Genomic DNA, 15,098 nt, shown 5'->3' on the forward strand with positions numbered 1-15,098 from the left:
GTTTGGGAGGAGGAGAGAAGGAGGGAGGCCTCGTCAGGAATCGGGGCGTCTTCAAACGTCCGGAGAAATTCACCGAGTCACGTCGGGGGCCGGGCCCCGGGCCGCCTGCTGCGTTGCGGTCTCTGGGCAGCGCTCAGTTGGCTGCGCCCGCGTCCGGGGCATCAGGGGACAAACCAGGGCCCAGTGCTGCCTGGGTCCCCAGGAGGCCCACAGTGACACCCGCAGCACCTCGGCGGGGGCGGCTGCGCGGATTTCTGCGGGTCCTGTCGCTCACCACCGTCTACTGGGGCGGCGAGAGCTGTCCGGACCAGCGCAGGGGAGCAACGGGAGCGCAGGGCTGCAGCAACCGCTCCGGGCAGCCCCCGAGCTCGGGTTTGCGGCAGGTCCCGGCACTTCCACTTCAGCTCTTCGCCTCTACCCTCCGGGCCCCGAACTTGCTAGGCCCGGTTCCAGGGACTCCCCACGGGGAACACACAGTTGTCTCCCGGCAGCCAAGGCCATCTCGGGGCGCCTTGCCGGGGTGGGGAGTCCTGTCCCGGGGCCGAGGAGGTGGAAGCGCCTTTCCCTCCACGGCTGAGCGCGGAGATGGGGCCTGAGGGGGCTTCTCCGTTGCTAGAAAGTCTTTCGTTCAGTCTCTGGAGACAGGCCGAGGGCTGCACTCGACGTTGGGGACTGATTAGGTACCGCTCTCCAGGCAGCTGGGAGCCTGGGAAAAAAGCAGTAATCAAGCCACAAAACTCTCCCCAAAGAGCATTTCATATGTAGATGCACCACAAAGACACAAAATGGGGCCAGGAGCCAGGTAGCAGAGAGAGGCCGCGGCCGCGCGCAGGAGTGAACGTGTAGCCTGAGTCGGGGCGCGCGGGAGGCGAACACTTCGACCCTCAGAAAAAGAGCAATAGCAAAGAGGCAGGTCAACTTGATACTTTTTTTATTGCAATAAAAGAGCATTTTCTTCCATCTCAAACCGCCCGAGGCGTAAGATTGGGTTCCCAACCTTTCCTCGGACTTCCCCCAACCAATTCAGAGTCTTTCGAAGCTCCTTCCGCCGTCCAGGGGCTGGACCGCTGAGATGCGACCAGGGGACCCGCTGCTTCACTCCAGCAGGGGAGGGACGCGGCAGAACTCGCCCCCTTAATCCCGGGGAGACCAAGCGCCCAGCCGAGCCGAGTGGGCGGGGCATAGGGGCGGGCTCTGCTCATCGGGGGCGGAGCAAGGCAACCCCTTCTGCGCTACTATTGGCTGCGGGCCCCGGACTGGCGGGTTCACGTCACGGGCCGGGCCCACCCCCTTGGCAATGTCTTCAGCCTGCTGCACTCCTAACTTAAGCATTTATTCCACTGGGATAGAAGCGGCAGGAGCAGCGTTAGCACCGGCGAACCATGGCTGGGATTTTTTATTTCCTCCTCTTTTCGTTTCTGTTTGGGATTTGCGACGCTGTCACCGGTTCCAGGGTGTATCCCGCGAATGAAGGTAAGAACGGGGCGGCCTTTCTGCGGTCTGGGACAGAGAGGCGAAGATCGGCGGGTGAATGGTCCCCGGGAGCGCGAGGCCGGAGGGTGCAGGGGGATCCCGGCACGAGCGGTCGCCTTGACTCCGGAGAAAGGGGTCTGGAGCGAGGGGAACCGCGAAGGGAAGGCGGGGAGCGGCCGGGCAGCCTGCCTCGGGGCGGTGACCTGTGCGTGTGGCGAGGTTGCCCAAGTTTGTAGCGAAAGGACAAAGTTTATCGGCATCCACCGGCGAGGGCAGCCCGAGGTGCCCCGAGGGTAAGCATGGGAGACAACGCCAAGAAAACAAATAAATAAATAAATTTTGTGGACCTACTCCTACCGCCACTTACCCACTCAGCCCAGGTCGAGGGGGAACGGAAACCTGGAGGTCCCTGAGGGTATGGTGGTGCTCTCGGGTTCTTGCGAAAGCTTTGCGAGCTCTGGTTTCTGCAAAGTTTCCCGAGCCCTGCGCTTCCCGGGACCTGGCTGCCGGGCCTCCGCCGCGCAGCGGTCGTGGCGCCGCTCGCCGGTCGCCGGTGACCTGATTTGATTGCTAGCATCCGGCGTCAGATACCTTTCTCCCAGCCGGGCCCCCGCGCCGTCGGGGTGCGATTGCTGGCCTAGGGGACACCAAGCTCCTCATGTCATCCCGCAGACCTTGGGAACCCGCTGGCAAGCTGAACGTACTCGAGTTTTAGCTTTTTGCCCCTACAACTGTACACCGGGTTAGTTTGAAGGGAACGTGCCGGACCAACTGGATCAGTGTAGGTGCTCAGTTTTATGTGCGTCTGTTTGGACATGCTGGAGGGCTGTGTGTGTGTGTGTGTGTGTGTGTGTGTGTGTGTGTGTCTGTGTCGGGGAGGTGGGGGTTTATCATTTAGTTTCTGATGATCTTAGAGAAAGGCGAGTTGCGTGTGCGTGTGGGTATGCGCGCGCGCGCACGCATATGGGTGTCTGTGGGTGCGCGGGTGTCCGCGTCGACGCGGACAATTGTGTGCCTGTGCTCGAGTGCCCCGGTTGTGTGCGCTTATGTTCCGGCGACGCTCGCGCTCGAGCCTGCGCGCAACTGGCTCGCCGACTCCCTCACCTCCCCACCCTCCCCCATCCATCCATCCATCCATCCATCCATCCGACTGTCCATCTCTCCAGGATCCGTGCATCCATCCCCGTACAATCTATCATTTTCCCTGTTCCGAAGGAGGGAGCCAAAAACCAACTTAGCCTTGGCTGGGCGGGCGGTGCCAAGAGCTCGCCGGACGCAACCTCCCAGAGATTCACACACCTGCCGGCAGACAAGGCTTGGGAGGAAAGAGGCGCTCTGTCACCCTTTCGATCTCCTCTCTCCTACCGACGTGGGCCATCTCGGTCCCTGCTGCCCCTCGGTCCCTGGGGTCGTTCCTCTGAGTGGTATCGTGGATCCCGCGTTCTCCTGACTACTTCGCACTCTTGTTAGGACGTCCCCCAAGACCTCTCTGCACCAAACGCGGAGATTTTTTCCTTTTTTCCCCTTGTTTTTTCTTTGGGGAGCAAAACTTGGGAGCCCTAGACAAAAAAGGCGGTGATGGAGCTGCAGGCTGATGTAGAAAGGAGGGGGGTCAACCCCTCTCCGACCCCTCCTCCCCCTTAAAAATTAATTCATTTTGTTGCTTTTTATTCCCATCACGTTTTCTTTTCTCCCTTTTACCCTCCCTTTCTACTCCCTTCCTTTTTTTGTAAATTGGGTCTTATTGTTCCCTTTGTGTCCCTAATCCACCTTACATAAATCCAAATGGATGTAGCGGGCTTTTCTCTAGAGACCAAGAGGAGAGAAGGAGGGGGGGGCGCAACTCCGGGCGGGAGCGACCCAGGGAAGGCTCTACATTTTAAAATAATTAACAGAACCTAGGAATTCAGGTTTCTCGGGAAAATCAGGAGAAAGAGGCTCATTTTTAACCACTTTGACGTCGGGGTGAAATGAGAGGAGAGGTGGGCAGAATTCAGGGGCCGGGGGGCGAGACTGAGAGTTGGGGTGCGCACGAGCAAGGATGAAGGTTTCCCATTTCCCACCCCTCCCCCAGCCTGAAGAGCCAGCCTCCCTGATCAAATTAATAACCCAGTGGTTCCTTTGAGATGGGCCTTACGACCCTCAGGCCTGCAGATCTCGGTGGGAAAGACAATGTGGAGAGTTTAGGAATTCATTGCGTCGTTTTCAATGTTCTCGGTGCCTAGGACTGTTCCAGCGTGGGCGGGGTGCGACCGCCGTATAGCCGCCCTCCCGGTCCCCCCAAGCTTGGATGCATACTCTTAGGTGTAGCACAAGCATACTAAATCTATTAGGCAGTCCTCCATAACTAAAATTTAAACCAGTGATTTCCTCTTGGGGGAAGGAGTCTCCGATTGTCTTCAAAAAGGCCAAAGAGAATACTTAAGTGTATTTGCATTCTAATTCCACACGTCTGCCATTTCCCCCTTCTGAAACTTTGATATTTAAAAAAGCAGCGGATACCACATCCAGGGCCTATTTATTTGGTGGTGGAGGAAAAAAAAAAAAATGGTAGGGGAGAGAGCCTTTTCATGGCCCTTTTGAGTACTCTCTGATAGAATTCACTTGTGGCTCTGTCACCATGATGATGAGTTATGCGGTCATCTGAAACTTGCAAAAACAAATAACTCTAGTAGATACCAGACAGAGATGAATGCAGATTTTGCTTGGGAGTGTAACTGCCCTACATAGATATATTTATTTTTTGAATTGTACTTGAGATTCTCAATTCATCCTTTTTAGAAAAAGAATCAACTGAGTCCTGGGATGGAATTTTAAATGCTAAGCAAGTTAAATAAATAAGAACCTGCAGATTTAAAGAGGGGAGAAGATCGAGTGAGTAATGATTATTTACATAAGTGAGACCGGGTTTAGGTTTTGATCAGAGTTGGATATGCACACCCTCGGCACATATGGAAACGCTCAGGCAAATGGTTTTTTGTAGTATTGGCTTTTTGCAATTGGAAATTAATCTATTTTTCTTTGGTTTTTTGCAGTTACTTTACTGGATTCCAGATCTGTTCAGGGAGAACTTGGGTGGATAGCAAGCCCTCTGGAAGGAGGGGTAAGTTCCGAATTGCTCTCTGACCCACAGGGTAAAAAGGAGTGATTAGCAACTTTCTGAGAGTCCTAATGGCGTGATTCTTGTTGATTGTGGCCGGGGGTCAGATTTCCGCCATGGCCTATGAAGTGAATTACGCTTTGTTGGAGAAATCCTATACTCCCTTTGGATAGCTCTGTCATGGAAGAACTGGAATCCAAAAGGGGTTTCCAAACTAGGAGATTGGTGGAGGCATTGCCTTAGATGCCTATTTAAGACTAAAACACCAACAAGAAATACGATCTGGGGACCAAATTCATATATATGTCTATTGCTGTGATAGCCATGAAGTCCTGACAGGGTTAATTTTAGAGCAATTGTTCTATTTCCAGAGGAGGAAAATGAATAAATAAAAATACCAGGGAGAGAACATTTCTAATTGTACCAGGAGCAGGTTTAGTTCTGTGTGTGAGCAGCGGGGGGCTCTGTAACTTGCTATGACAATCTTAAATCAACTGCTTTTCACTTGCACGCTGGGAGAAAGCCTTACAAACTTGTACCAAGGGCAACATCTATGCAGAAAAAAAAAAAAAAGCCCCAAGCTTGGCATTGTTGTTACTAAATATGAAAGTTAAAGTATTTGGAATCTTGCATCTTTGGGGACTGGGGAGGCTGGATTATAGAGTATGAGAGTGCATCACTGTTCATTTCTTCTTGAATTTGCCATGAGAATAGAATTAGGTCAATAGCCACATTCTCCCACCCCATCCTCCCCCCCTTAATAATAGGTCAGAATGAATCAGCTTTGGAAAGAAATCAGTACAATGTGTAACTCTGGCATCTGCCAAATTAAAACTCTCAAATCCTTTAAAAATTAAGCATATCATCCTACCTTTACATGCTTGATAGTCTATGACTGAGTCATTTGATTAAAAGCAGTGGGGGTGAAAGATTAGGAGTCCTTATCGGGCAAAAATTGTAATGCCAGCACCCAGTATGGCGCTTCACACCTGGCCATTGAATAAACAATAAAGGACTGAAAAAAATAAAGATTCACAGAAACTGTTATAGAAGATGGGCTTCAAAAATAAGACAAGGCAAGAATGGAAAATTTTAGGCTTTCTCCAAAGCAAGTCTTGTCATCCATTTGAAATAAAATGGAGATTGTCCTGCCTTCCTGTTTTTCTGCCTGAACCTGACTAAAGTTGGTTGGGTCTCTGCTGAAAAATTCTAGTCTGCCCTCAAAACCATTTTTTTTTTAAAGGGAGGGAGAATGATTGGCAGGTCTCTGGCAGTGTAGACAGGCTGTATTCACCGCTGATTGCAGGCAATTGCCCTCATCCTTTGAATGCGAAGAAAGGTACAGCTTTATCTTGTGAGAGTCAGACTCTTGTTAATCCTATACCCTGGAAAGGTCATTGATTCAAGGAGGCTTTCCCATGCTACACCAGAGGTATTGCTCTGTAGGCTGAATGTATTAGAACTGCTGGCAAAACTGAGGATGGAAGGTATCAGTACTTGCATTAAAAAAATTAATGAGCCTTATTTTTCTTACTGGCTGTTCCCAAGTTTGAAGAGAGGATACATCTAGTATGATTTTGGACCTGACTTGTTACACTAAATATACATGTGACCTATTGAAAAGCAAGGAGTAACACATTTTCAAGTACAGTTCATGGTCTATCTAGTTTCTGGGAAGCTTTTATTGCAACTTAATACGCTACAGACATCTCCCTCCCCCCACCCCAGCTCCCAGAGAACTGTTGAAAGAGCACCTGGTCACTTTTTCTAGACACAAAACTTCTTTTGGTTGTCTCCATGTCCCTTAAAAAAAATATATATATATACTGTGCATAGCTGACTGTACACAACCCAGAACCTTTTATGGGCAGAATGTGGACTTCTGAATATAGAATGTATTCCTTCCCTTTCCTTAAATACCGTGTGTGTAATGTTTTAAATATTGTTATGAAACATAAAAAATGAAATTTTATTTGTGTATAATAGAATTAGTCCTTCCAAACTACATAGTAGCCATTGAGAAATTATGTGCCAAATTATAAAGTTTAATTAATTTCTAGATTTTGTAATAAAGAAGACTTTTTTGGGCCTGGAATGAAGGGGTAAATGGATATCTAACAAGTAGGGGGCGGACTGGCTTTCAAAACGTCTTTCTGAGCGTAAAAGCGTATTTGAATCTTTTGATTTTTCTGAAATCTCTACTTACTGTTAGAACAGGTCACATCTTTCTTGGCTGGAAATCTGAGATTATAATTTTGACGAATAATGACATTTATTTGTTTGTTGTTGTTATTTTTAAAAAGAAAAAGAAACCTTATTTGACAATACCACCAGGTCAAAAATGAATTGTAGTCACTGTTCTTTCATTTTTCCATCAGAACAGCTAAGCAGAACATGAAAATAATGGAAAGTGATGGTTTCTGATGGCAACATTGTAGCAAAAACCTAATTTCTTTTCAGTGTTCATTTAAAGGAGTATACTGAGTTTCTGACACTGATTGTAAAACGCAAAACTAAGGGGAGATTTGTCCTTGTTCTGCTGAATTGATCAATGTGTTTAGACAATTAAGTTCGGGCTGGAAGATTCGAATTAGACCTGAATTATGCGTATGAACTGTGGAGATATCCCTATGTGCTTTCATTTACATTGACAAATGTGTTTTTCCATATTTCCTTTGTTCTGAGATGAGAAGCATGCTGAGTAGGTTTTTCTGAAGGTGGGGATCTATTTTTGGATTTACATGAATTTCCCCCAAATAAGTAAATTACTGGTGATTTATTGCTTAGTGGATAAAAAGAAATTTTAATCACCACAGGGCACTTAACTCTCCCAGTTCTAAAACTTTCATAATGGTGGCAGATGAAAGGGATACAGAATTTTATGCATTATGGCCCTTCACATAGTAACATTTCCATCCATTAATAGTTTGCCAATGCACAGATGGGAAACCTGTTAAAAGATATGTTATGATTCTATGTACTTCATTGGCTTGAATGGAGCTTTAAGTATAGCTATTATAGAATACAAATTTTTTTAAACTATCTTTTTTCTTCTAATTATATTCATGTGTTAGATACTTAAGCTGATTTATACCAGATCTATATAAAGGAATTACTGTAGATATTAATGAAGAATTGGAGGCTGTCTATCAGTCTTGTAGGAGCCCCAAATTATCTTGCTGCTTTTAGGATTACTTTAAAAGCCACAGCGAGAATGAAACTACGACGCTAGTCACAGTGAATTTTGCTGAACCCAGATTATCCCACTATGAGAGTCTCTATGTTAGGAAGTAGATTGAAAGAAAACCCTACCATCCTTCTTTAATTTTCTTGGGCTTTGACTCATAAATACCACTTACTGTTTTATTCTCAATATCCACAATCTATTTAGAAGCAATGCACGTGTGCATTTGTGTTTACCTTGTTTTAAAAATGAGAACAGTATACAAACTTTTTGACTGAATACATGTTCTTGAAAAGAGTTCTACCATTATAAATGACAGTGTATTTGAGAAATCTAACCATAAAGTTTACTCTCTATCTTCCCAGGATTACCAAAACCAAAATGGTGAGATTTTCTTTACCCCTTTAAAGAGTAGTGACATCGCCAAAAAAAAAAAAAAAAAAAAAAAAATAGACTTTTTTTTTTTTAGGTATTAGAGAGCAGAGTTCTGACAGGAGCACCACTGATTGACTGATAACTGTCTTCCTTTGGCAGACTCTGCACTTCCTGCTCTTAATTTGCAGGTCTCTGCTCAGTTGTTGAAACAACACGCATACTAGTTCCTTCATTTATGAGTAAGTTTGAACCATTGTCACTTGAACTTGTAGCAGTTGTAACAGGTGAATTTGAGGTTGTTAGGCCACCACGAACGAGGAACTGCTGAGAACTCAAAAGCAATCAATCCAGCAAAACCTCTGGATCTGAGGCAAAAGAGTGAAAATTAAAATACTTTCCCAATATAATATCACCTTGGTGAGGAATCAGTGCTGGGTAGCTTTCTTTCTTACTTCAACAAAAATCATCACTGTGCTATGAGGGTAAAATAGAACTGATAAATCACGGTATGATGAAATTTTTGTAATTGATGCATTTCCTTTGGATCTTTGCAGTGGGAGGAAGTGAGTATTATGGATGAAAAAAATACGCCAATCCGAACCTACCAAGTGTGCAACGTGATGGAGCCCAGCCAGAATAATTGGCTGCGAACTGATTGGATCACCCGAGAAGGGGCTCAGAGGGTGTACATTGAGATCAAGTTCACCTTGAGGGACTGCAACAGTCTTCCGGGTGTCATGGGCACTTGCAAGGAGACGTTTAACCTGTACTACTATGAATCAGACAACGACAAGGAGCGTTTTATCCGAGAGAGCCAGTTTGCCAAAATTGACACCATCGCCGCCGACGAGAGCTTCACCCAAGTGGACATTGGCGACCGAATCATGAAGCTGAACACAGAAATCCGGGATGTAGGGCCATTGAGCAAAAAGGGGTTCTATCTGGCGTTTCAGGATGTAGGGGCCTGCATCGCCTTGGTTTCGGTCCGAGTGTTCTACAAGAAGTGTCCGCTCACCGTTCGCAATCTGGCTCAGTTTCCAGACACCATCACAGGGGCCGATACGTCTTCCCTGGTGGAAGTTCGAGGCTCCTGTGTCAACAACTCAGAAGAGAAGGATGTGCCAAAAATGTACTGCGGGGCAGATGGTGAATGGCTGGTACCCATTGGCAACTGCCTATGCCATGCCGGGCATGAAGAGCGGAATGGAGAATGCCAAGGTAAGGAGAGCCATCTTGTACTTTTCATTAGGGCTGAGTGCACATAATTAAATCAGAGATGAGACTAAATGGAGTAAAGCCAGTAATTAGCAGCCCCTGTGGGATGTGGTGGGACAGAGGGGTCTAATGAGTAAGTGCTACAGCTCCAGGTGGCAAAGCTAAGACGATTCTAATACTGACAAAATAAATGATGCTGCTATAATCAGCAGAAGGGCAAACACATTTGCTAACAGGCACTTAGATCTGAGCCCGCTTGATGCGCCCTCTGAAATGTAAATGAACAAGCTGAAGAAAGGCCTTGATTGATCCTTGCTTAAAGAGGGCCGACACATTTTCGAACCATGGTTCTCCTGTCCGTAAACATCTCTCCTCGTGTGGATGTGTACATGAATGATTTAAAGGTGGAATTAGGATTTGTTGTTCCAGTTTCCTCCTGCTGATTAAAATTGAGCTGTGCGAGGAAAGTGCAGTTTTTCCTGCCTTGTGGACCAGTGTAGACATGGCCCAGCAAAGTGGAGCGGCAAGGTTTCAAGTGCCTTATGTTCCACCGAGCACCCATTGATAGGGTTTCCAAGTGAAATGAATCTTGATGAAAGACCTCTTGATTTCCCTGAGGATGTGCTAAAGAGCTAGGAAGAGTCTTCTTATTCGATCTGTGGTCAGAGGCAATAGTAAATTGTAATCCATTTTGATTATTGAGTTTCTGAAGAAATCCAGATTTTTTTATCATGTTAATTACTATTTATCATATTACTAAGGTGACTTTTTTTTTTTTTCCTCTCACCTAAAGTTCTGTGTCTGCAATTCCCTCTCCCCTTATTTCGCCTTTCTGGGGAGTTTGCAAACTTGTCTTCTTTATAGCAGCTTTGTGTTTGAGGAAGGACTGGGAGTAATCCATATTTATATGGATTGCTCATGTCATGTGTGGATTAAGGTTTAAAAAAAAGCAGTTATTCCAAGATTTTAATTTCTGCTTGGTATTTATTTTCAGTGGTTATTAATAATCTGCTGCTGCCCGTCTTATTATGGTTCCTACTAAAGCGTGTAACTCTTGGTCCCATCTCTGGAACAGATCAGATTAATCTTTTCTCAGGGTAATTGTTGAACTGTAGACTGCATTGCCACATGGTTCATCTGATTTGGCGATTAAAGAGCCCGAAATAACTGACTGCCAAACAATTTGTCTGGCATTTCAACCATCTTAATGACAGGGTGGGATTAACTATGGAGCAATCCACTTGACTGATTGGAAATCAACAGTTATAACCTAAAGAAAGTTGCATTTGGGGTAGTTTGGTGTCATAGAGTTATGCATTTCTCCTTTCAGAGTTCATAAGTGTCATTCTTGATCTGCTATAGTTATTTCTAGGCATAGCTAACAATGACTGTCTTTTAACTGCATTGAAAAGTAAAACAGAATAAAGGCTGGCAACCTTTTCTGTTGACCTAGAGTCAAAAGGTAAACCTGTGAACTTGAAAACTTAAAGGTTGGAATTTCAAGGGTTTTTTTGTTTTGTTTTGTTTTCACAAAGGTTGATTTCTTGCCATTTTGTTAACTCTTGACTTGGCAACTACTAGGTAAGCTGTACCAGATGGAAACCCTGAAGTAGATTCTGGTATTAACATTAGAAAATACGTGAGTGCATTGTTACTGGCACTGAAATTACAATCATCATAGCAGGAAGAGTGAAATGAATAGGGCAGTGACATTGCATCACATTTTAGAGTAAATTATTCTGCCTTTTTGATTTTTGTAAGACAGGACTTGCACATCTTTACATTTCAAGATTCTTATATATATTTAAACACACACACACACATTGTCTTCCATTTCTTGCTCAAACGTTCATGCTTCTGGCATTAGTACATTTCTCTGTATCTAACGTCATTGATTTCCAATTGTCACAGAGCCCAGTAACTCATACATTGCTGCACAGTGAGACTCCTTGACATTTTTACAACCCAAATGAGAAGGAAAAGAGAAAAAGATGGAGGGGGAAGTGAATGTAAAGGCAATTGAACATGGTAGTGGTTGGCTTTATGGAAATAACCTTGGGAATCCAGTTCATCATCATGTGGTCCATGGAAAGGGTGAGGCTTCATGTTTTAGGTCCAGTCCGTTTCTGAGCAAACTGTTCCTAACACAAGGCGAGATATTTAATGGAAAGGGAAGGTTGATTAAGCTATTTTTGAGAATCTTTGTTCTCTGCACTCTTGCTACCCAGGTATTTTCTTTGCTACTTGTAAAATGATTAAATCTTTCAAGAAGACACTTTTTGCACAAAACCTTGCACTTTGCTTGTATTTAAGACTACCAGGTAAGAATCTCTGATGAATTTAGGGAGGAAGAAAAAACTTGAATGACAACAATTCTAAAATTCCAAATTTGAGTGAGAATTTTTAGGGATAACTCAAGACTGTAAACATCTTAAGAGTAATGAAAATGGTTTCCTCCATCCGTGCCATCATTACTGGAGTATCAGGATTATCTAGGAAGAGCAGAAAGAACATCGACACAAGGAAATGTGTCTCAGTTTGGTCACTTAGCTGCAAGACCTTGAGCATTTCTTAAGCCCTCTGAGCCTTGGTTTGTTCATCTATAAAATGGGTTGATAATGATTGTACTTAGCTTAGAGACTTGCTATGAGGACACAGTGATGTAAAATTAGTAAAAATCACCTTTTAGATCATAAAGCATTAATCTGATGTTAATGCTAACATTTCCTTTATCACTCAGCTCTTACCAAGGTCATAGCTGTTGACTTTTAAGGTTGTTGAGTTAAAATGGTAAAAGGGAAGTCCATCTTACAACCGCTCTTAGAAGTCAAGGACAAAGATAGGAAGCATTGCCTTTGCCCTAACAAAGAATAACATTCATTTGAAAATGATATTTGGACAGTGTCATTTTTTTTCCCTCCCCTACAGGACAGAGAACTTTCTTCTGAGTGAAAGAAAAGTGATTTGGAAGTGGGACAAGAAAGACCAGGGCGTAAAGGGAGCTTAAGAAAGGATATAAAGGAGAATGGGCAAGTCTTCAGAACTCTGGCAGCAGGTTCCTCCCCAATTGTCTTTTCAATGGGTCTGCTGTGGCAGGACAAATAGAAGAACAGGTGAAAGGTCACCTACTTCCTCATCCATCTTCCTTGGGGTCTGGGAGGTCAGAGTGAAGATTGATTAAGATCTTAAATGTTTGACAAAAGATCCTTGGGCAAAAATGGCCAGGGCGGGTGGGGGCCTGGGGTGTGCTGTTGTTTGCATCTAACCCTGGTCATCGGCTGGAGTCCTCAAGGGACCCTGGGGACAGGACTACACTTCCTCTTGGAGTTCTTACCTCCAAGCAGTACATGCAAATGCAGACGGAGGTGAGTAGCCGCGTCAAAAGTGTCAAGAGCGGCAGGGCGATGGCGGGCATTGCCCTCTGAAGCAGCTGCAAGTTCATTCTGCCCTTGAATACCATTTTCTGAAATGATCTGGCTCAGTCTCAGCAGGACAAAAAAGAGTGTAAGCCACTCATCTGTCTTCTCCAGGAGAATGTCTGCCTGGTGTTAGCAGTAGTTTGAACTTGCCTAGTGATTGGGTGCAGCGGATAAGTAACTGTTCTAGTTAGTAGGAAAAAGGAAACAAAATCCTCCTGAGACATGTCCCCCCCACCCCCAGGAGGGAATGTTCCAGATGTTTTACAGGGTTGTTTTATTACCTCAGAAATATTAAGCAGGAGGAAGAGAGGAAAAGATTCTTTATTAACTTATTCTTTGCTTAATTAAAGAGCTGAACAATGAAAGGAAGTCACAGACTTACTCTTTGTGAAAGATTAATAAGCAATATTTTCAGAGAGCATGGATAAAAATAATACTAATGAAAAGAAAACATTCTGATGGAGTCACTTAAGGCCAAATAATGCTAGGTAGGAATTAAACCTTGCTTAAATACATAATTTTGCTGTAAATTGTTTGGGGTCCTCTATATCTAGGACCTATATTATATATCATTACATATATGATGCCTTCATATCAGCGAAAGGTATCTTATTAAAAGCTCTTTTGAGAAAGAACGATACAGAAATGCTTTGATGGCTGTAAAATATTTCCCATCTGTGCTCTGAAAAGAGGGAGAGGGCTGTGTTTAGACAAAAATTATTACTTTGTTTTCCTAATATATTATAGAAGGACCGTGGGAGAACGCAGTATGGGAAAGGAAGCATTTAAAATATAGTTCAGAGAGATACTGTTATATCCTTTCCACTTCTGAAATTTTTCTTCTACCTTTGAATCATGTCTTTAAGAATCAATTGCTCAAGTCACATGGCTGCTTTTATCTCTGGCTTTGAAGCATGGCTGTGATCATTGAAAGACACGATTCTTTACATCTGAGAAGAGCAGGGTTTAATTATTGTCCTTTTCCCGTTATACTTTTTTATTTTCCCTTCTACGTGTGACCAGGCTTCTTTTGTGAGTGTGAATCAGGCAATGGTCTCTATTTGGGATTCACCAAAGCACCACGTAGGAATTATCTCAGGGATGTTTGAATCCGATATTTAAGATTTGATGATTTATTTTAATCTGACTGAACTTCCTTGTACTTTTCAAAAATGAATTAAGACACAATTATTCTGTTAAGACTTGAGTCTTTAGGAGAAAGACAGATTAAATGGCTTTTCAGTTACTACAGCGCGAAACAGAGGTGGTCATGATACGTGTTTGACTTTCACATCGTTGAATTTTAATACTTAGGTTTTTGGGAGGCAATTTTTTTTTGCATTTAATTAATGAATTTAACATTACCAAAGAACTGTATGCTTCAGACTCTTACTCCAACTTATTTCTGAGTTCCCACTCTTTATGATTTGACAGATAATGCAAATATATCTATATTCATGTATTTTAAATTATAGAAATGGAATCATCTTCTTGTCATCTTGTTTTTAAGATGCTTGACTGTTTGTCATGGACATCATTCCATATTAGAGAATATAACTTTTTTTCATCCTTCATAATTGATAATTAATATTCTGTGGTATGAATAGATCATACTTTAATTTTTTTCCTTGTTGGTTGATAGGGTGTCTTAGTTTTTCCTGGTAATATTTTTAAGCAGACACTTTAATTTGTGAATCACACGTGTACATTTTTTTAAAAATTGGATTCACCTTGCTTTGTTATTTTTCTGGCTTTATCTTGGACCAGTGAATTTAGTAAAACTTCTTGACTATGAGCATGTATGTGGAGGAGGTCAGTCTAGGATAACCAGACAAGTAACACCACTGACAATTAAGGAACACAGTGGAGTCTCATTAAATGTTCATTGAATGAACGAATAAATAAATGCATAAGGTATTGTGGCCTGTTTCATATTAAACATTTATTTGGTGGAGTAGTGTTTCATGGAGTCAACATGATATATCAGAATCTTTGCATGTGACTAACGTATTATGAGGTCCTTTTTTGTAATTCCTACTTCAGTTGGGTCTTAACTATTTTCATCATGTTTATGAACCATCTCTATGATCTGAATGTTCAAAAATCTCTGCAGCCCATGAGTTAACACAGTTATTAGCACAAAATGGCTAAGACCTGCCTTTGACGTTTGAGACTTGGGTTTAGTTTCTAGGTGTGCTGCTTAACCAGGTGTGCAATCATGGTCACTAACTTAACCTCCCTAACCTCAAGTTTACATCTGCAAATTGCTGACAATGGTATGTTATTATGTATGATACACACATATCAGCATGCATGTACAAAGGGTTTAGCA

At 43.7% G+C, this 15,098-nt stretch overlaps 1 protein-coding gene across 2 annotated transcripts in view; it reads left to right on the forward strand.

Moving 5' to 3' along the window:
* The first annotated feature begins 1,334 nt into the window (after nt 1-1,334).
* EPHA4 (EPH receptor A4) overlaps nt 1,335-15,098 on the forward strand; it is a 143,148-nt gene continuing 129,384 nt past the window's right edge. For both annotated transcript variants that reach the window (XM_022567790.2, XM_089916327.1), the window contains exons 1-3: nt 1,335-1,473; nt 4,509-4,576; nt 8,687-9,350. In XM_022567790.2, the coding sequence (XP_022423498.1) occupies nt 1,383-1,473; nt 4,509-4,576; nt 8,687-9,350 (823 nt within the window). In that variant the 5' untranslated portion in view covers nt 1,335-1,382. The remainder of the gene's footprint in view (nt 1,474-4,508; nt 4,577-8,686; nt 9,351-15,098) is intronic.

The sequence above is a fragment of the Delphinapterus leucas genome, chromosome 8 (assembly GCF_059928025.1).
Source record: "Delphinapterus leucas isolate spDelLeu-1000000601 "Yukka" chromosome 8, BTC_Dleu_Yukka2, whole genome shotgun sequence".
In the NCBI taxonomy this organism is placed as follows: domain Eukaryota; kingdom Metazoa; phylum Chordata; class Mammalia; order Artiodactyla; family Monodontidae; genus Delphinapterus; species Delphinapterus leucas.